This window comes from Aphelocoma coerulescens, chromosome 2 (assembly GCF_041296385.1).
Source record: "Aphelocoma coerulescens isolate FSJ_1873_10779 chromosome 2, UR_Acoe_1.0, whole genome shotgun sequence".
Classification (NCBI taxonomy): domain Eukaryota; kingdom Metazoa; phylum Chordata; class Aves; order Passeriformes; family Corvidae; genus Aphelocoma; species Aphelocoma coerulescens.
The window spans coordinates 46750175-46772868 of record NC_091015.1 but is presented as its reverse complement, the minus strand read 5'-3'; the positions used below and the strand labels follow the sequence as shown (position 1 = coordinate 46772868).

Sequence of the window (22694 nt, the reverse complement as noted above, 5' to 3'; positions counted from 1 at the left end):
CAAAAATGAGTTGCTCGTTATGCCCAAACAGCTGTTCATGCTCTTGCTTTCTGCTGAGATAAAGTTTTGATTGGATATTTAGGTACTGGGAAAACTAAAGATATTTAAGGTGGAAAATGGCACTCATATGATATCTGGATGACAGGTTGTAGGCTGATTTCTCGTATGGGAGTTGATCCAGAGAGACTGAAAAAAAGTGATTTTTATCTATAAAATCAAAAATAATATTCTTGTATCAGCAGTAGTGTGGCCAGCAGGACCAGGGCAGTGACTACCCCCCTGTACTGGGCACTGGTGAGGCAACACCTCGAATCCTGTGCTCAGTTTTGGGGCCCTCACTACAGGAAAGACATTGAGGTGGTGGAGCAAGTCTGGAAAATGTCAGTGAAGCTGGTGAAGGGTCTGGAGCATAAATCTCATGAAGAGCAGCTGAGGGAGCCGGGATTGTTTAGTGTGGAGAAAAGGAGGCTGAGGGGTGATGTTATTGCTCTCTGCAATACCTGACAGAGGGTGTAGCCAGGTGGGGGTTGGCCTCTTCTCCCCAGTAACAGGTGATAGGAGATATCCTCAAGTTGTGCCTGCAGAGGTTTAGACTGGATGTTAGGAAAAAAAATTTTCAACAAAAGGGTTATCAAACACTTGAACAGGCTGCCCAGGAAAGTGATGGAGTTGCCATTCCTGGGGGTATTTAAAAGACGTGTGGATGTGGCCCTTGGGGACATGGTTTAGTGGTGGACTTGGCAGTGCTGGTTTAATGGTTGGACTCAATCATCTTAAAGATTCCTAAATCACCTAAAAGATTCCATGATTCTAATTCCCTTTTCTATCTTTTCCCTTCCCTTTAAAACCTGCACTGACTGCCTACCTTCTCAGAAATATTGCTAAACCCAAGGTTTTGTCTAGCAGAGGCAGCCTGAATTTCAGTCGGATGTTTCTGTCCCTTCTTTTTGAGCTCAGTCAATTTTGACTGCCATTGACGGGAGTTTCGAGGCTGTGAACACAATTTCCATATGTGGAAATCAAGAATATGGAAAAAATAATGCACTTCAGGTTGCTTGACAACAACAAATTTTCTTGGTAGGCAGAGCCCACATAGCTTTGCTAGCTCTACCATTTGTCATGTTAATTACTGCCTCAGGTACAAGGTCTGTACCACAGTATACTGCTGGTGGAGATGGAAGTGACAAAACACAAACTGCTCACTTTACCTTCATGGGAAGAGAATCCCTCTGGACCTGGGTACCGCACACATAGCTGACCTTGTGCCTTTTTCTGGCCTATTTTATGCAGAAATCTTTGTTTTCACAAGGACCATTTCTGAAAACAGATTGAATAAAAAAGCAAATGAGGGAGTTTTCGTGGCTTGTAAGTCATCACAGTAGTGCTTCTCAGATTTTAGAAGCTGATGTTTGCAAATTAATTACTTGGCCTTTAAATAGTTCCAAACCACCCAAAGTGCTCCATTATGTTAGCACAGGCTTGAGAAATAGATATGTATTACTAGCTAATTGAATAACATATGGTGTTGATTAGTGCTTAGCTCTTTTTATAGAACTCAATTAAAAAACTGACTGCAGTATATTTTGAGACTATGAGATGTCTGTTGGTTGCTTCTGGCACGAGGGAACTGCTGAACCAAGAAATGATGAAGTTTTCTGTTTAGTCCATCTATAAGTTCCTTTAGAATCTCGTGGTGAATTGGCTGTGATGGGAGATAGGCTGGGGTTTGTTCATTTGCTGCAGTATTGAAATGCAGCCTTTCCTGAAAGATTTAAGTGCTCTCCCGGCAAAGCAAAACAAAAGCCCAGGCTTTTATTTTCTGTGCTATTGCTTAAGGTATACAAATATACAATGAGCCTGTTTCAAATGGATAAGTATCTATTCTTATAGGGCTCAGTCTGCAGAGATGCATTTCTTGGGAGGAGTCCTAGGACAGAGACATGAAATTATAAAGCCCTCCAATCACAAATAATGTCAATCTCATTTTGCCTCATTCCCCCCGAGGAATAAACATGTGAGGAAAACCTGCCTTTATTTCCTTTGCTTGATGCAGGTTTTGCTTAAGAGATTATTTTCCTCTTAGACTTCACAAAAACACCTGAGATGATGATGATGATTATGATCTTCTTATTATTCCCATGGATGATTGAAGTGGTGTAGCAGCAAGCAGCAGTGATCAGACTGGGAGGAGCTGGTAAGATACAGAGAAACAATAAACAAGAAAATAAGATGGTTCTCTCCCTGACTTTTCTTCCCCCCCTGCTAAGATGCCTGTTTTACTCTATTTTGTGTGGAATTTTTAAAGAGAAAATTTGGTAAATATTGGCTTCAAATGTGATGTGATCTGAGCTATATTAGGCAGACAGCAAGAAGAGATACTGAGTTTTATCCACAGTTTTATCACTGACTAGTAATTTAGCTCTTAGGTGTATGACCTGACAAACTCTTCCTTGATTTTTAGAAGCAAGTGATTATACTTGCTCACTAAAACTCATAATACAAAAGCCTTCCTACAGCATAAAATTACTTAGCGCATATATTTTCCAGGTTTTCACATCAAATTTTATTGTATTATATGCTATTTTGTTTTTAAATTTAATCTGAAAGGTTCAGAACAAAGGAGGTCCTGAAAAATTGATTGGTTTCTAAAAACATTTCAGATCTCAGTAGATTCCCATTCCACAGTAGGTCTTCCACTGAAATGATGTTCATTCATCCATCCGTCCATCCAGAGAAAACAGATGAGTCCTGCAGTGTACCCTGTAGGTTACTCAGGTTGTTTGGGAGGGAGCTGTGTTTCACAGATGCAGTGCTTTCACTGTGAGGGACCTGTCACCGCTTTGCTGGTTAGTCCTTTTTGCTGTGTGTTTGTTCTGCCACAGCCATGATGTGCAAAATAGGTCATTCATGGCCTAAATTGCTCTGGGCTCTAAACTGGGAGCAGGTGCAACCGTGACCAAAACAGGAAGGCTACAGTCTTGGGATCATCCAGTGATAATGGGGGATGGAAGAAGCCAAGGATATTTTATTTTTGTATTCCTGATCCTTCCCCCAGGCTGCCCTGCCCCTGCTATCCATGTTTAAAATAGAAGGCAGTATCATCATTTTAGGCTTTTCCCAGGAATAAATTTCTATAGCTAGCATTTTATTCAGTGAGATCAACTAAGGTTGCAAAGGCAAGTTAGCACTCACTGGCTTTTTGGTAAAGGCATCACAAGTACCCAATGCAGCAAGGAGTTTCAAGCAGCATAACAGATAAATAGGAAGACTTTAGCACAGAGATACCAGTTTTGCGAATGGTCCTGCCACATAGCTTCACTCACATAGTGAAAAAGATTCTTAAAAGGCTGATGCAAAAGGCACCATGCTACAGTGACTTTTATCAACTGGTGATGTCCAATCACCTGAAAGATATAGCACCAAATTTATGAAGTTTGAAAAGATATGAAGATTTCAGTTATTACCAGAGGTGCTTTTGTGTAGCATGCCAGTAACATCCCCCAAATACATGAAAAATGACAAGGTGATGATTAAGGAGAGGATATTGATAAGTGATCAATCTCTCTCTTTTTTTTTTCTTTTTTTCTTTTTCTTTTTTTTTTTAAACATTGCATTAACAACAGTTTCTTGAAAGAAGCTGTTATCTCTCAATATTTGTTGTTATCTGGTGGTATCTCAAAAATGAGTATTACTATTATTGCCTGCAAAAGTTCAGTCCTTTTAATGTTTGGAGAGACATTATCACAGGCAGAGCAAGATTCATCCCATCTGAGATGTACAGCACAGACATCTGCAAATAAAGAGGAATACTTTTTTCTGAGAACAAAACACCTGAGTTTATGCTTTAGTCTGCTTCATAGTGAGATGACCTTTCATAGGCCTTCTTGGTGAAATTTAAAGTGTCTAGGAATAGAGCAGAGTCTGGGAATGAGTAACTGAGATGCAAACATCTGCATCTTTGATGATTGCTACTTAAATGTCTTTCACAGTTTTGAAAAGAAGTATTAGAAATTCCTGAATATTGTAATTAGTAGAATTTTGTCCTTAATTTCCTGTCTATCTTTTCTATCCTTTAGCTATTACAGGAATGCATTTATTGTAGCAACCTGTTGGGAAGTAAACAAGGAGATATGCTTTAAAATGTATAGAATTATAGAAGGATTTAGGTTGGAAGGGACCTTAAAGATCCTCCAGTTCCAACCATCCTGCCATAGGAAGGCAACCATCCACTAGGGCAAGTTGCAAAGCTCCATCTAGCTGGGCCTTGAACCCCTCAGGGATGGGGAGTGCACTACTTCTCTGGGCAACCTGTTCCAATGCCTCACGACACTTATAATAAGGAATTTTTTTCCTAATACATAATCTAAACATATCCTCCTTCAGTTTGAGGCCATTCCCCTTTGTTCTATCACTGCAGGCCCTTGTGAAAAGTCCTTCTTCAGCCTTGTAAGCTCCTTCAGCTCCTGGAACGTTGCTCTAAGGTCTCCCTGAAGCCTTCTCTTCTCCAGGCTGAGCTGGGTCATTCATCAGTAGCAAGAGATCTAAATTTAATACAGCTGACTTAGGTGCACAGTGGTCTCTGGGATTCATGTACTGTTGGCCTCTTGAATGTACCCAGTGTATTTGAGAATCATGTGCACAGAGCCAAAGTCACAGTGATTGATACAGTTCTGTGCTGATAAGAGGGTCTGGAAATAGAACAATTAATTGTAGTACAAATGAGGAAAATTTCCTTCAAATTTTCTTGAATAGAAGGTATGCCATTGGCTTGCAGTTAAGAAGGCAAGGGTTGTTTCAGGGAAGAATGAGATTTCTAATCCAGTGCCTTCAAGCACATTTAAGAAGAGAAATCCCCAGGAAGTAGCTACATTGTCTAAGCCAGCAAACACCACAAATTGTAGTTGTGCTGGTTTTCCACATGGGACAGTTTTCTACTTCCCAAAGCTATAATGTCGTGCAAAGTTCGTTTTACTGGTAAGCATCATTGAGCCAAAATTGAGTTCAGAGCCCCAGGGAAAATAAATGTAGGCATTTATCCAGGGTGCTATTTAAATTGGCATGAAATTTTGGGATCTTGGTTGCCTAGTTCACTCATTTCTAGTGCTCTGCAGGCTTCATTAGGACCCCTAAAATTGAGAAGCTAGCTTTCTTTTACAGGGAAAAAATAGGTACCTGCAAAACTGATGACTTTAAAAGATATGTAACCAGTACAGTCAACATGAACTCTATAATATGATGTCAGGGAAAGAGGGTTTTCATTTAAAGCCTATCCACATATTATCAAACCAATAAGACACTGATAACAATTAAAAATTACTTTCAAAATTAAGATTATAATGTTCTCTTCTAACCATATTCCATGTAATTTTCCAATAGGATAAGCTAAGCATTCTTTTTCTCACCAATCAAAATTGCTGCCTAAACATTTTTACTCCAGAAAATGGAAGTATGCAATGATGCAAGCGTGAGCTGCAGTCCTGTTGCTTTCATGAGTTAGGCTGCATGTGTGTTGGTTTAAACACTGGTGGATCTTTATGCGAATTTATGAACTTGATGTATTTTTTTTCCCATTTCTTTAAAAATGCTAGTTGGAGTGATAAGTTGTATTTTAAAAGTATGCCAGCAAATTATACTCAAATATCTCCCTCTTTTTTATCACTTGCCTTCTTTATTTACTTGTCTATTAAGAAATATTGAGTAAGAATGACTCAGAATGTTTTAATCAGAAACTGCTTCTGTTTTTAAAAAAAATTTCTTGTTTTTGATTTTTTTTAATGAATCATTTTGTGTCCAATCAACATACTGAGTACTGCTAAGTAATGCTGGCTTTACAGCAAGTGGTTTGCATTTGCATTTACAGCAAGTGGTGTTTAATATTTCACTTTAGTCCTCTAGCAGTGCCATTACATATTAATAAATCACTGTGTATCTGTAAATAAAATGGTGATGGACTGTAGTGTAATATATATTTCTGAAACTTCTGTTTTCCTGGTTGTTACCTAAACTCCAGTTATAAATTATGCCCTTCCTCCACATTTGAGAGTAATGTGGACATACACAAAAATATTTTGCAGCTCTAATGACATCACATGCTTTTCTAATGGAAGCACATGGTAGATGCACAAATCACTTATTCCCAAGGTAGAATTTCCCTTATTAGTTTATTGTGCCATTATTGAGTGTGCATTTCCTAATTTTGTTTTCTGGAATGAGATTAGAATGCAAGACAGATTCTATATGCCAAAAGTAAGACTTTCATGGATTAGACTGTTTTGATTGAAATATTAGAAGGATATATTAACATGCTAATACGCTTTATTAGGCTGCCAGCTTATGTGTGGAAATGTTTCAAAAGGAATGAGACGTGTACACATAGCATGCAATGTTTAATTTACTAGATTATATCTGCTTAAAAAGTTTTATATCTTCGTTGAAAAATCTGTTTTGTTTTAGTAATCTTATGCCTATATGGCTAGCACTATAGGTCTAGAGATATATTGTTCTTGTAATTTTAAATTTATACTGCTCTCTAGTGGGGAATGCTTTCAATGCAATAGATTATGTATATATCTTTATGTACAACATATATCTAAACTGGGATTACTGAACTGTTACTGGCATCTCGACCAATTTGGTAAACCAGTTCTATGGTGCTAGCATTTTAATCCTTGTACTGCTTTGATTAAAGACTGAACTTACTAATTTAAAGGTATTTTAGACAGATGAATCTTTGAAGTGAACAGTATCTCCAGCAAACTCCAGAAGGGCTGAGAGGTTGATAGGTTTAGGCTGCTTCCTCAGAGAAACCTGCTCCTCCCATTAGGAGAAATATGCTATAGGTCTGCTATTGAAAAACCTCAGGTTTTCTCTGAATATTCTACAGTCTCATAATGTCTTTCAGGACATTTGTGATTTGTAGGTAAAAGTTCCTATCATCACTGTTGGTATAATAGCCTTGCTTTAATAAGTAACTACTTTTATGCTGATTGTTTTTTCTCTCTGTAATTTTGCTTTGGAGTGAATTGTTTAGCCTTCTTTCTCATCGCTTGCTTTCAACAGCTACAATCCTAGATAAGAGTTGACTGTACACAGAAGCTGATATAATACTGACAGAACTAGATAAGTGAGGTTAAAATCTACAGCAAGTGCGGAGGTCCTTTCAGACCTGGGTCTGTACTTTCTTAGATGAAATGGGGTTTAGTTAGCATAAAAGAACACAATGCTAATTAGATAGCAAGAAAATCTGAAAACTGAGATTGAAACTGATTTGAGTATTGATAGATTTTAGATTTTCATCTTTAAATAAATTTGTCTTTGTGATTTGACTGGAAGGCAACAAATGTCTTTAAATCCTTGGGAGGTCTGGCAAAAAGTTAAGCTGATGAAATTTAAGACATCTGAAGCTATGTGAGGAACGATTTGCAGTATTATGTTGCAATCAGACCCAAGTCTGGAGACTTGTTTAGGATTGTTTATTTAGACACTGAAACTTTTCTGGATCTGGCATTAAAGATCCATTTTCTTGTGTCACTGTAATAATCTTTTTTTGTCTCTAGGTTGATTGATTTGTCAATTAGAGACCAAATAGTGTCATCGTATTTAAGGCTGCAGTAATTTTGTCACTCAAAGTATAGATTACATTCTTTGTCTAGACCTTCATTTATTCACTAAGTCTGGGGGAACAAGCACTTTAAAGATTTATATGGTATGTAAAGGTCTCATCAAAATGCTAAGTTGGTATAACATTTTGCATTCCTTGAATAGTAAATTAGGTTTGTAGTGCTCAGAGCATTTCTTCACCTGTGCCATTTCTTCTGCCTTTTAAATTGTGGAAGCTCACAGTTACACTGGTTTCCCTTGAAGTTCTGCAGATGGGATTATCTTCTCATTTCTGTAGTTGTTGCTGTTTGATATTAGCTGAATCTAAGTTTACTATCCTTCAATTATAATCCTGGATGGTTAAGATAAGAAACTAATAACATGTTTATTTGTCTTTGAACTACTCTAAATGAGAAAGTTATGAAGTTATTAGACTTGGGCTTGAAAGTAATCACAGGAAGTGGAGAGAGGATGGCTGGAGTTGCTAAGTATTTAATAAACTCAAGGGTGAGGTCTGTGCATTTAAGCTTATTGAACTACTATATAAGACAGGTACTTTTTCTTCTGTTCATTATACCTTCTCCCCCTCTTTTTCCATTGGCTGAAGGGCTGTTTTCTCTCACATTTTTTTCTCAGCTCCTGCAGTGTTTTTACCTTTTCTTTGATAATTTATCACAGAGGTGCTGCATCCACATCTGACAGGCTCAGCTTTGGGCACTTGACTGTGGAGTTAGTCAAGTTACGTAGCAGAACTGAAAAACTTGAACAGAAAGCAAAATATATGAGTGCATATGAAAGCAAAATACAGTGTTAAAATATAAAATGCAAAAAATTATTTTCTGCCTTTTACTGATTTGCAGATGTTGCTGTTTCGTCTGTATTATTTTGTGTTCTCATCAATCTTCTCTCATATGTTTTTTTTCTTCTCAGAAAATATGAAGAAGCCCTGGAGCCCCGATTTACCAGTTGATAACCAGTCATACAATTCAGATTTCACATCTCTCCCAGACCGGGAAGGTGAGAAAGAATTAGCACCTGATGGCACTGAGGAAAAGAAGGAGAGAGAAAAGAAACACACCAATTTCACTTTGTGTAATGTTTGTAACATTCAGCTAAACTCTGCTGCTCAGGCACAAATCCACTACAACGGCAAATCCCATCAGAAGAGGTTAAAACAGCTCAGCAATGGAAATCTCAAAAGTGATAATGGTAAGCATTATAATATATAAAACTTTACCATATTTTGATCTGAGAATTGCAGCACTGTGCATTATGTTGATATATATTAATCTAAACTTTGTTTTATTCAGACAACAAATGCTTTGAAGTTAAAGCAAAGGCTCTTGGTGACTTCAGAGTGCTGGAGGTCATCCCAAGCATGAGCATCTGGCAAATAGCTAAACATATACCATCTGTGTTATTACTAGAGTTTTCATTTTATATTTTGTTTACATAATGATGTTGATTCAAATTCTTTCTCTTTTCATTTGCATTTTGATGGTTTTCAGCATAATCAGTGATATTCTGTACTTCACAGTCTACTAGAAAGGTTATCCTTGTTAGGGGCGTGTTTGCTTTTAATGAATGTAAGGTGGTTGTGAAATAAATTGAAACAAGTACATTACACAGAAATACATTCCCAAGCTCATTTCACTTTAACTTGTTTACTCCAGGTTCAACCTACAGCTAGCATAAGATTGTTTAAAGATCATGGCTGAAGTCAAAGAGAGGTGGAACAAAACTTATTTTGGCTTTAATTGCTTTCATTGACAGTTTTGGGCAGAGCATTTTGTAGTAGGTGACATACTCTCTTATAATTAGAGTGAATTGTGATCCTCAAAGAAAAACACGTTTGTGTTTTTTTCATACTAAGGCAGATTAGATAATAGAGGAAAATGATGGCCCCCTGACAAGAAAAAAAAAATTACCATGTTACAATTTTCTCAATTTCATAACAGGTAGTACTCAACTTCGCTGTACCATGTATAGGGTTGTACTGCATTGTTCTATATGCTTCTGTGCACCATGTCAGAGAAATAATTGTGTTAATATGATGTACTTAGAACTTTCAGATTTTCTTTCTCCACATCACACGTTGCTTACTATTTTGTGGCTTGAGTTGCTTCCTGCCCCACCTGCAGAAGGATAGGCAAAACAGTAATCCTTAGATAGAACTTCATATTATTATTTTAATAGTCTCTGCATTGTTCCTGCTTTAAGAGTGGGGAATAACATTGATATGTTTCTGAGGTATGTTGGATGTGAGTGCTTGTCTGTGTATGAGGTGTTGCTCATTTCTGTAGAACACAACAATAAAACAAATAACACCTCCATAAAATTCATCAATACAAATAATTTTTTCTTTAAGTGGCAGGCGGGACTGCAGCATTTGGCAATGTTCAGAGTTCAGAAGGCTTAGAAAAAAATGCTACTACCATTAGTAGAAGCTGTGGAAACGCATAAAGGAAGATTGATTTCCTAATTGATTAAAGATGCAATATGGTTATCCACAAATGCAGTCTTTATAAAACCAAATAAGCACAGTCTAATTTATTGCTATCTTTGGTTAAGAAGAAATTGTTATTGTTATTGTTATTATTAGCACAACAATTTTGCTAATGATAGAAAGATTTTTTCTGCAGTTCATTTTTCCACTTTAATCCATGATAAATAAAGAATTAGTAATTAAGCAATGCTGAAATTAGTATCAAAGAGCTTCAATCACGGTTCAGCATTTATATTCTGGAGAGAATCAAACTAGCAGTATAGCAGCATATTTCTTATTTCCTCCTTAAAAGTATCCTATGTTGTGTGTAGCTGTGTGTGGTGAGAAAATAGCTGATTGACTGTCTAGCTCTTTGTTTCAAGGTGCATTTATTTTGGGGGGGTTATGTGAAACTTTAGGATTTTCAAATCTGGCAGATCTCTGAATATCGTCAAAAGTAGCAATCCACTGAGAGAATAATGTAGTGTAAAGTATAAGGAAGGGATTTTTCCCATGTCACCAAGTTCGTTTCTCTTCAACTGAATGTTATAAATTAGAGAGACCAGTATTAAATATTTCTTGCTAGAAGTTAGAACTGAATTAGAACTGAATATTTGAGTAACCATCTTCCCCACATCTTGAACAGAGATGCTGTTTGAGACGCCTTTTCTAAGTTGAATAAAAATCAGAACATGAGAGTTCTTTCACAATAACGGGTTTTGTCATAACTTGTATATCTGAAATATGGGCAGCATTTTTTGGGCAAATTATTGTTGTGTTGGTGACACCCCACCAAGCTCAACTGATATATGACCATGACTAAACACGTTATGACTTGACCATTGCAGTTTATCATGTACATGCAGATGGTGCTTTTTGAAGGTTATTGGTGTGACTGTTAAACATGCACAGCATTGTTTTCTCAATGTATGTCAGAAGGATACTTTATTTAAGAGAATGGTATTTCTTGTGTGGAAGTCTGATTGTCACAGAAGACAGCTGCTATGCTTTATGTACAGGTTAGTGACACAATAATTCTAGAGACTAAATTCTGCTGTAAATTAAAACTATGTAAATGTTCTGCTTTATGCATTATCTTCTAAGGTTTTGTCATAATAGTTACTTATTATGTCTCATGACATATGAGTGAAGTATCTGTACTATGCACAAGGAAACTTAATTTCTAAATACAGTGTTTCACGAACTGTACTCTCAGTTGTATATGCCTTTGCAATGCTGGGTGCTCACTTGGAACTATCATATGTGGAAAGGTTGGGAAAAATTTCGGAGTTGTGTTTTCTCATTTTGTTTCATCTCCAAATTATTCCCACACAGCAGGACAGGTTTGTGTGTTCTGTATCACAAGGGGATATAGAAATGGAGGATTGATTCATAACAAAACAAAAGCCCATGTCTTGTTCCAAAATAATTTGCAATGGACTGCTGAACAGAGGTAGGGTTCAGCTGCATTAGCTGTGTAATTAGAGTTGTCATGCTACAGTCATCATCTTCCAGCTGTGTGAAGTAGCTTTTGTCTGTTGGATGTGAATAACAGAATATTTACTTTATTTGAAGATCTCTGCCTGATTTCATAAGGTAAGTTGCTTATGCACAAAGCCTGTTAACATCTGCAAATATATAATCAGTAAATAATGTGCATTGTGGGGTTAAAAGCAGTGTTTCTTTGCTTCTCTGTTGTTATCTGGACTGTATTTGAATAACCAGCTATACTCCAAAAAGTTTTGTTAGTTGCTTATCGATCTGTCTGCTTGGCAGCTTTACTGTATGATACCCATGTGGTTCCTTCCTGGGGCAGAGCAATCTCAGAACAGCCAACTGTGCAGCCACAAAAGTGATGTGAACCCAAGGTTTCTTTTGTCATTACTTGGTACAGTGGTTTGTGATGACTTAACAGGACATAGTGAGACATCAGCACTTCTGTTGCTGAACTGTTTGTGCTTGGGAGCAACACAATTTTCTGTGTAACTTCCTCCTAATAATTGCCTTTTACGTCTCTTAAAAAGACTTCTCACACTTTCCTCAGTATAGCCTGTAAAATATTCTTCTTGTTGGTGCTTTTTTTGCCTTTCTGCTCTCATGCTTGCAGTGGAAAGGTGACAAGAAAGTCAGTGGAGATTTTGAGTATGTTTTGGGATTAAAAGAGGGCAAGATGCAGTTCCTGTCAGGTCTGCTGACACTCTACCATTTCTCATAAAACCAGCCTGGACACTGTGGGAAGAGGTGACCTCTTGTGGGACATTGTTTATTCTGTCCAGCAGGAGCAAAACTCACATTCCTACTGACAGAATGGAAAAATAACTGTGGATTCAAATGTATAGCAGCACCAGTGAGAAAGCTGATGTTTCTAAAATTTTATGTAAACCAGAATTTCTTCTGTGCATTCTTTTGTGTAAATTGCTGAATCATCATGAGTGAATGAGGCACGGTTAGGACAAAACCTAAAACTGCTTTCCTCTGCAATACTTCCTACAATACATTAGAGAACAAGTGGGAAAATAATAAAGGAGGTGAGCAATGTCACAAAATTAATAGAATTCCTTACACTTTAAAAACTGATTTCTGAACCATTATTCTTTTGAAACATAGGAGGCAGTGAGGCATTTGGTGGTAGTTTATTTATCTAGCTCTCTAAATTCATAACCCAGACCAAAGATTATCCAATTTAGTATGTTTTATGTACTATCTTTTAAACTAAACCTGACTACAACTACTTTTTTTCACTGAAATTTCATTGAAGTACAATTTTATTGTAGTGTCATCAAGGACATTGAATACATAGAAAAAAGGAGCAGAAAGTATCAGAATTGAGCATCCTTTTTTCCCCCCTTGCTAATTTCAAAAAGCAAATCCCTTAATTCAACACTTAATATTACTTTAGATTGAATAACAATTTGATTGTTGTGGTTATGTTACGCATATTATGAAATATGCACTAAAAAGGAACATTTATTTCCCACATTTTATTCTTCTTTTTCAACCTCATTCAGTAGTTGAATGTAGTTTCCTACAACAGCTCTTGAGATGGCAATTTCCTTAATCTATGCAATAATTTTTTTGCACACTGGTAAGAGAAAATGTTTAATCTTTTACAACTTCTCTTTTACATCTAAATCCTGACTTTTTACTAGTCTGAAGGTAGGAAATCCAGGTGATTTACCCAAACTGCTTGCAGAGTTTCCTTCCTTGTGCTTTTGTGTTGCTGTTTATCTTCTGTCTCTGTGCTGCCGTTGCATTTTACACCTCTGCTGTCATGTTTTGTGATCATGAAAACTGATGGCTTTGGGGTAGACACATTCTTGCTTTTACGTGGTCAACCACCAAGTTAGGGCTTTCAGGGAAGTGGTGTTATCTGCTCTTCTCATTGTGTTAACCCTCCTTTCAGAGGAATAGGATTGGATGGGACATTGGAGAAAAGAGGAAATCTTCAAGTAAAGTATGTTTTCCTTCAGATCAGGTGATTGTCTATTAATTTCCAGACAAGTAAGAATTGTCAGATCAGCTTGAGATGTCCCTGGAAGTCACATCACTAGCAAACTTTTTTTTTTAATGTAATATTCTGATGCAGAGCTTCTTGGCCAGTTAACAGTAAATCCAATATGTATTTTCCTCTGGTTTTTAAGCTTCTAGTTTGTTGGTCATAGATGCCAGTATCTTGTAAACCATCACAGCAGGTTCCTTCTGGGTATTTGTAATACCTCCCAAATGTCAAAGCTGGAGATTTCTGAACAAGTAGTACTGGCTAAGGGCAGTGTGTTGTCACTTCCATTGCTTCCAGATGTAAATCTTCCTCCTTATTTCAAAGCGCTTGTCTGTTTCCATCATGTTCCTATTTCTGTTAGTGAACTATTAGCAGTTTCTGCTTTCAAGAGCACTTTTGCAAGCAAGATATGCTTTTAAAGCACCACTTGTGTTTGCAGAATCTTTTTTATCTTATTCAGAAAGGTAATATCACCATATAGGACATCCATAGTTCACCACAAAGTTTTATCACAAGGTGAGTGAGAGAACCTTAAGAGCCAGCTCACACTAGCCACATGCACAATGTTGATATTTCCTCTAATAAGCATCATGGGATCTACTTGGCTTTGTGAGTATACAAAAAGGATGAATGGGTGGTAAATGTGGACAAACTCTTTACATGTATGCAAATATCCATGTGGACTTGCTGTAGTTAGCTGTGTGCTATTACAAATAAATGCAAGGACGTTGGTAAATTTTAATACAGATCAGTCACAGGTAAAGCTTGGCATTGCAACAAGTTGTGGGAAGGCTGTGAGGAAAGTTTATGGAGTGCACTTGGAATAATTTCAATAATGGCATGCAGTCACATAGATAAAATATATTTTAACAATTTCCAAAACATTCTCTTGGATTTGGAGGGGAGAAATCTATAGAAGTTAAACAGTTTTTCATGTGGTATTTCTGGCAATTGGTCCACTGAATAGCATGATAGGATGTTTAAAAAGTATGGGAGCCTATAGAACTGTGCTTTTTAAATATGGATAATTCTTCAGAAGCTGAGGGATAAGTAGAAATTTATGTCTAAATATACTTAAAGTATTTTTGAGTTCCTTATTATTCGTCAAGTGCACTTAAGGATGTGCTTATATCTTCCATTGAAGTATAGTTCTGGTCTCAACTAGCAAATTCCTTTCTTTTCAACCATCTTAAGTGCCAAATGAATAAAACATGCTGTAGCAGCTTATTATGAATCCAACCGTTTAAGGTGTATGGAGAATCTTCACCATAAAGAACATCTGCCCAGGGTGTAAACAAGCCTCTAACTGCAGAGTCAAAAAGTTACAAAGAATTCAGTTCTCTGCCTGAATATAAGACTGCACAGATTCTCTTTTAATACCCCCAGCTGTATACAGTACCCTCCTTTTGGTACCATCTTGAAGCAAGATGCTTAGTAAATTGCCTTCATCTAAAAGACATGGGTGTTTGTCCAAGAGAAATTCAACAGTGGCAGCTGAAACAAGTTTAGAAGTGGGTCCTTCTTTGCTGCCTTTTAACAAACCTGGGTAGGGTCTCTGAGAGCTATGTGAAGACAGTTGGAGATGGAGTCCTTAGAGGTGTCCTCAACAGCTCACAAAAGCTGATGTTATGTGCAGATTGGAGGGTGAAAATCTTCATCCACTGTGTGCCTGCTTGCTACATTTATTCTTCCATACTCACAGATCTTACTCTGCATGTTCCGAATATTGTTCTGTCACAGTTCGCCTGTCCTTTTCAGATATTTACAACCTCCTGTTTTTAGGCCCTTATGTTGCTCCTAGGTGTGCAACTCTTTCTTCCATATTGAAAAATAACTGGCTTTTATGCCCTCAAATTTGTGCTTAAAATACACTTGAAAAAAATGCGACAGCTGTCATCTTTGTCTTTGAACTTCTACTTAGCATCAACATAGCCTCTTTCTAATCACTTTTTTTTTTTTTTTTTTTTTTTTTTTTTTTTTTTTTTGAGGCTAGGACCTGCCATATAACCTATTTATCTGAACTAGTTTTTCTCTCCACTTAAAAGGTAATACCATTTTAGGCAGGTGATATCTTCATGTTTTGACTGTGGCAGGAATATTGATAAGCAATGCCAAGTTAGCTGGATCAAGTTCAGTTACTCTGAGAGCAAGGGATGTCTATCTGTGTTGTTTCTGAACAGTGTGAGGGGTTGGTCTGCCATTCTTTGCTTCTCCCTGAGTGTGGCACCATTCTCATTTCTGAGAACTCTGGCATTTGATCTTGTATGTACAGATACCAAACTGCTGAAACCTGTTTTGCAGGCTCTCCATTTAGTTCTGCTTATATCACTAGGTCCAATATAGATTATGATGACCATGGCTTCTGTCCAGACCTTCTCAGTAACTTGTCTTCTTTTAATATGATGGGGTTTTTTTTTCCCCTGCACTGACTGGCATCTAGTAGGCAACAGATCTTCTATGCGTCATGACAACGCGCTAAGTTTATCAACATTTCCCGGTATTAATTTCCTGAGAGATAGTTTTTCCCATATTCAGTCATTTTCTTATTTCAAATGTAAGTCTGTAGTCCTCAATGAAGCTGTAAAATGATAACTTTGTACCTCTCATGTAGCATAAATTTTAAATTTTTAGGATATCACAGAATTAATGCAGAATTTTTGAGTTATATCTGAGTAGAAGAAAAAAATAGCAAATATAAAATGTAAGACAAATTTCACTACTGCTGACTTTTACTTATTCATAGGGGTTTTTTTCCTCTGATTCAAAATACACTATCTTCCTGATAGTCACGTCACTGAAATCTTTAGTTAACTTCTTCTCCTCTGACATATTTCCCAGTAGGGGAAATGCATCTCAAGATCGGAGATTTAAGACCCGTGCCAATGAAATTAGTTCCAAAACCTGTTGATTTCAAGAGGAGGAGGCAAGTTCCTCGCTCTATTGAGGAAATTAATGATAGCTATGGTGGCTCAGTACAAATCATCAAAGAAGCACCAGTTCTAATCTACAGTTCTGCTATTGTGGGAGTGAGTTAACCTGTATGATGTCTTTCCTTTGTGTCTCACATTAATCTTATAGGTTAGCCTGGCTGGAGTCCCCATGCAGGCAGCATTATAGGTATATAGACGTAATCAAGATTTCCCCCCAGTTTTTCCATAAATATGAAATTATAGGGCTGGAAAGATACACTGATTGTAAGCAAAGCAGCTCACTTACTCTTTGGTAATACTTTGTTAGCATTACTGTTTAGTAATACTTTGTTCTGTAATAAAAATTCAGATTTTTAAAATACTTCTCTAGAATCTTTGTCAGAATAATATATTTTTAAATGCAGGCCCTCCCTGGTGGGGATGGTGTATAATTTATTATACAGAATATAACAGCTTTTTGATTATAAAAGCAATATTGAATGGTTCTTTTTTACGGGCTTTAGCAGCATAATGACTATAAGATTAGAACCGAAACCCAGAGTCTCTGTGCTGAATTCTAAAATGTTGTAGAAGAAAAAAGAAAGCTAATGAAGAATAATTTTGCGATCATACATTTTGTGATTTTTAAGAAATTTCTTTCATAGTGAAGTACAGTGAAAGGAAAACTGGAAGTGTAAAAATTATTCACTTTGGTATTTTGACTACAATTGGTTAGTAGTTTGGTAAAGATTATTCAGAAATGGAGTTGTCTTCTGTTGAACCTGTCCCATTTGGGAACACTTAACAACTCATCTGTCCCTTTTTGGCCAGGAGAACTCTATTCCTGCCTTTGATTAATTCTCATTACATCCCAAAAGAAGTAGCAATATTGTTAAAAAGGGAGTAAAAATTTCCTCCTTCCACTTTCATTCCTGTTCTCAAACTCAATAGAGGTTTGAATCTTGGCAAGTTGCATTGTGAATGGATGTTTTTTCCACTTGGCAAACACAATAGAATTTTGTTTTTCTCTTGGTCCATAATCTTATCTGTTCTGATAATGTCCTAGTTTTTTCTAGGGTATTGTTTTGGTTTGCACCTTATTTTTAAATTATTGTTATTGTGTTGGAGTTTTTTAATTTGGTTATCAAACTGAAGAAAACCAATGATTACATCACCATAGTTCTGACTCTGCTTAGCTCCATTTTCCCCACATTTGATACAGGAGGTTTGCCAAAAACAGACCTAGGTGCCCTCGTGGACGAAAAATGGAATGGGATTCATGAACTACACACTTGGACAGTACCGTGCCCAGTTTTGGGCCCCCAGTACAAGAGAGACATCACTGTAAGGGAGTGAGTGTGGAAGAGCATCACCAGGATGGTCAGGTTACCTGAGCACGTGACCCCCAAAGAGAGGTTGACAAGGCTGGTTTTATTTACTGTGAAGAAAAGAAGGGCTTGTGGGGGATCCTTTTGCACTCTTCAACTTCCTCGAGGGGCTTTTAGATAGAAGATTGATGTATATGAAAGGGCAGGAGGGGAACATCACAAATTGAAGCAAGGAAAGTTCTGGTTAGGTATAAGGATAAAAGCATTCAGAACTTCATTGTAAAAGTGGGTAAGCACAGAAGTGAGTTGACCAGAGAGGATGTGGAAATTATTCTCTGGGGATTTTAAGAACTCAACTGATCTAAGCTTGAAATGCTTTGGGTAAGAGGTTGTGTAAGTTGCAGAGATACCTTTCCACCTGAATTTTTCTAAGGTTCTGTAGAAAATACTGGAAAAACTTCAGTTTTAAAGATTCAGAGGCCTACTTGCTTGATTTGGGCCCCCAGTACAAGAGAGACATCACTGTAAGGGAGTGAGTGTGGAAGAGCATCACCAGGATGGTCAGGTTACCTGAGCACGTGACCCCCAAAGAGAGGTTGACAAGGCTGGTTTTATTTACTGTGAAGAAAAGAAGGGCTTATATCTATATCCAAGATATAGATATAGTCAAAGGCTTAGAGTTTTCTTCATAGCTGTGGGTATAAAAAGGAAAAATAACCAAGAAAATTCCACTCTGAATGTCAGGGTGCTGATGGTATTTGGCAGAAGCAAGGCAGATACAGTAAAATCTGTATTCTTTGAAAGGCTCTGAGATATAAAATGAGCTGTTGAAGCTTTTTTTCTACCTTTATTTTTTCATCAAATTGCCTGTAGCATATACTCAGAACTGCTGTTCATCCACGTTACAGTCTGTCTAGTTAGAGATTATAAAAATAAAATTCTTGTCCTCTAAAAGAAGAAATGTAGGAACAAGGCTACGTGGATCTTGGTTTTAGACCTTTATTTCTGTCATTAGCAGTGACAAAGAGAAGAATAGATGCTGCAGGATGCAGTAAAGAACATCAGATACCATGTCAAACAATTATGTTTTAAGACAGATGGGATCTTCATAGCAGGCTGATATTAATAATCATTCAAAATTTCTTTTTCTTTAAATAAATTGGCTTTTAATCTGAACCATTGAAGATTTCTACAGTAGATGCTGTCCTGTAAACATTGGACTGATCAAACAGCTCCTTAAAAAAATTATCCAGTAATTGATATTGAATTTGTTTGTGGGTTTTTTATTTTTGTGTGGTGTTTTATTTTCTGACCAATCATATCCCATCATGAAATTAAATTATTATTAATTGAAAACTAATTTTTGTATGTTTAGGGAAACACAATTTTCTGTTTAGAATCATCAGTGTAATACAGTTTCAGAAGTACCACACAGCAGTAAAAGAGTATTCCTCATGTTTTAAAATCTTGAAATATTTAAGAAAAAAGCACAGCAATTGTATTTGATTCTATCACTGACTCTTTTGATGCCAGTGACCCTTGTCACAAACAGATGAAATATGCTTGAGAAAGTCAAAGAAAAGATCCTAGAACTGTCAAACTTTAAGAAATATATATTCAGAATTGCAGTGTTGGCATTTAAAGACTTTTTGTGAAATAAATTCTTTCAAGAACAGTGGCAAGCTTCTCTGGTCTTAGAAGCACTCCAAATTAAAAGATTGTGGAAACAAATAATGTTGCAGTTAAAGAAAGAACAACTAAATTTCCTTATAGCTGGCATAGAAGTTTCAGTACGATTCAAGAAAGAAACATTTTAGTTTTACCAACGCTTTAATTTTTTTGCAAGCCAGAAGAGTTTATTTCAACAGATTGACTCTTAATTTTATCTCTGTAGGGCTGTATGTATGTTATAAATTTAATTTTCTTTTGGTGCAGGCTAAATTTTGTAATGTAGGTTAGTTTAATCTGTTATATGTCTGCAAAATTTTTTGTAAGGGAAATAATCTGCTTTTTTTTTTGTTTTTCCTTTGATATTGCATACAGCCCATCCTACAAAATCCATTGACCACATTAATGAGAGTACTAGAGGGTCAGGCTAGTTTTGAATATGTGTGCTTCTGAGTACAGTGATTATATATTCATACACACACATATTTACACACACAAAGCCCACTTTATTCTTAGTCTGCATAGGAATTTGTTAGTTCTTGGCTAGTATGGCAGAAAATTTCAGTGCTGTGCTTTACAGGAAGAGCCTTTGTGCACCATCTGCTGCTTAGCCCAGAGTCCTGTATGGTAGTCAGCAGTTAGTTTTTAATCTTTGGAAAGTGTAGTCACAGGTGGTTTTTTTGTTTGGTTGTTTTTGATTGTTGATTTTTTTGTTTTGTTTTTTTCTGAAGTATTGAAGTAATTTATTATTTAAAGGAATTTTCCAAATAGTATGTGTTTATTTTGTCAAATCAGAAATCATATTCATGATGATTTCAAATGAACCTCAGGAGGAATAGTTTTTCAAATGGTTCCAGAAAGATGAATTACATTTCTTCTAACTCAGTTTTTATTAATTTTTAGACATATGCAAATTTTATAGTCCAGAAACCTGCTCTTACACTGTGTGATGTAAGGTTTTTTTCCTTTCTTAAATATTTATATTCTTTTATTCAATAAACTCAAGAAAGCTCCTCACATATTAGTATTCATATTATTATACAACTAATATAAATCAACACTTAGCAAGAATAGGCATTATTACTTCTCTAGATCTCTAGAATTATGTTAGTTGTTGACAGGGTTAATGAAACATCATATCTATATGCAGGACTTTTTTTTCCTCTGGGAATATGAAGAGGTATAGTTACTATGCAGTGCTATTAAGATATCCCTGCTGTATTCTAGTAAAACTTGTATTTCTCTCTGTATAATATAATAATATTTCTCTCACTCTTGTTTAATTTATTGGAGAATGATCTTCAGAATATTGCTTTCTTCTTTTGCTAACTGACGGTGGATATTTTATGAAGTGTCGTCACGGAAAGCTTGAGTATTCAACCTTATCTGATCCCCAAAGTTACCGAGAAAGAGACTTGTCACCCTGACTTACTGTTTGTGGATATCCAAAGGATTTTGGTTAATGTGTTCTGACAGAACTCTCCATGCTCCACAGTTCACCTGCTATAGATGTTATGTTCAAATGTGCTGGCTGAAGCAGCTTGTGCAAACACGAAATGGCAGGGCTGGTGAGTTAATACAACAGTTTCTTCAGAAAGACAAGGAGGGGATGAAAATAAATGATATCTGCTTCATCCTTTATATTCCTTTGATAATAAAGCATTTCACAATGTTCTTGAAACCAATGCAGACAGAAGTATATACACAAAGCACAGCAGGATTTTGAAAAGTGCTCAGTTTGTTTATTTTGTGTACAAAACGAGCCTAAGTCTCCTTTTCTCTTGCTATTTTGTAAGGCTGAAAAACACCCAAAGAAGCCCTATGGAAAAGACAGCATATTATCCATACCAAGGGCAGTATTCTGGCCAACAGCAGCTTCCTACTAGACCATTTTGCTGTAACAATATGTGAGGTTAGGCTCATACTGTTTAATCTCATGGAAAACTTTAGAAGGCCTTGGCTCCTGTGGAGAAGTGCTCTCTTTGGTAGTAAAATGCCCTTCACAACACCCTGTGAGCAGTGGCACGAACCCCTTAACAAACTTACATTTATGCAGAATGAAAGGGAATCAGTGCTGCAACATGAGGAGACTGGCTAATGAGGGGATAGTCGGATTTGGATGGGGCTTGGTCAGTGCTTTTTCCTGATCTGGTGGGAAAATCAGTGATGAAAATTCATTTTTATAGGATGGGATTAACTTGCAGAGGTAAAAACAAATATAGGAAATTATTGCAATGAGTAAATGAATAACTGTGGGGATGACTGAGGAATAGGGGAGGGAACTGTTTGTCTTGCATATTCAAGTAATTGAAAACCTGACAAAACATAGAATATATTTTGTTTCCTGACCATCTTGAAACCATTAAGGAAATTAGCATAAATTTCCATAGAATTCATATGTCACATTAATTTGAGTGCCTGGTGCATACATTTCCTACTCAGATGGTGGGCTCCTTCTGCCAGACACTGGCAGGTTGGTGTAAATTACCCAGCAGAAGTTGGAATGTTCTTTCATTGCAAGCTGACAAAGAGAAAGACATATGCACAAACCCAATACTCTCCCCAGATCTGCAACTTTCTCATTTCTTCCTCCGTCTTTTTTAAGGAACCCTAGGAAAAGAATTCATAGTCCTTATCTGAGGAAAGCTTCAGTGAAATGCTTAGCTGAGGACTGCTTGATTTTGAGCAGGTTAAAGACTTCAAAGTTCAACTGTGGCATTTCTCAACTTTTGGATCCAATGATACTTTATTTTTCTGCTTTTGTTTTTAATCCAGACCTTAAAAATAATGCTTCTATGCTACACAAGTTAAAAAAGAAAAAAAAGTTCTTAATAACTGGAACTATGTTTCAAGAAATGACACTTCTGTGTTGTATTTTGTACCCCATATAAGTACTAGCTCGATGATACAATGCAAAAACCACTTTCCTGCTTGACTCAGCAGAAGAAAGAGTTATCCCAATTTATTTAATGTATTTTTTTAACACTTAAGTAGTGAGCAATGAATCACACATTTGACCTGAGGAATCCAGATCTCCTCACATAGAAAGCCTTGGGTGAGCCTTGGAATTTTTCTCATAGAAATATAAAACATACCTAACCCTTTGTATACTTTACTAGAAGAAAAAATCTCTTAGAGTTTAAGAAGACCCATAGTATATTTCTTCTGTTGCAGTATCATCAGTTGTTCTTCTGTCGCTAGTTTAA

At 36.6% G+C, this 22694-nt stretch overlaps 1 protein-coding gene across 9 annotated transcripts in view; it reads left to right on the top strand.

Moving 5' to 3' along the window:
• ZNF385D (zinc finger protein 385D) overlaps positions 1 to 22694 on the top strand; it is a 428588-nt gene that overhangs the window by 76731 nt on the left and 329163 nt on the right. For 8 of the 9 annotated variants that reach the window (XM_069007261.1, XM_069007264.1, XM_069007262.1 and 5 more), the window contains one exon: positions 8530 to 8808. In XM_069007261.1, the coding sequence (XP_068863362.1) occupies positions 8530 to 8808 (279 nt within the window). Of the gene's footprint in view, positions 1 to 2053; positions 2195 to 8529; positions 8809 to 22694 lie in introns of all 9 variants that reach the window. The other variant, XM_069007268.1, reaches the window with a different exon arrangement.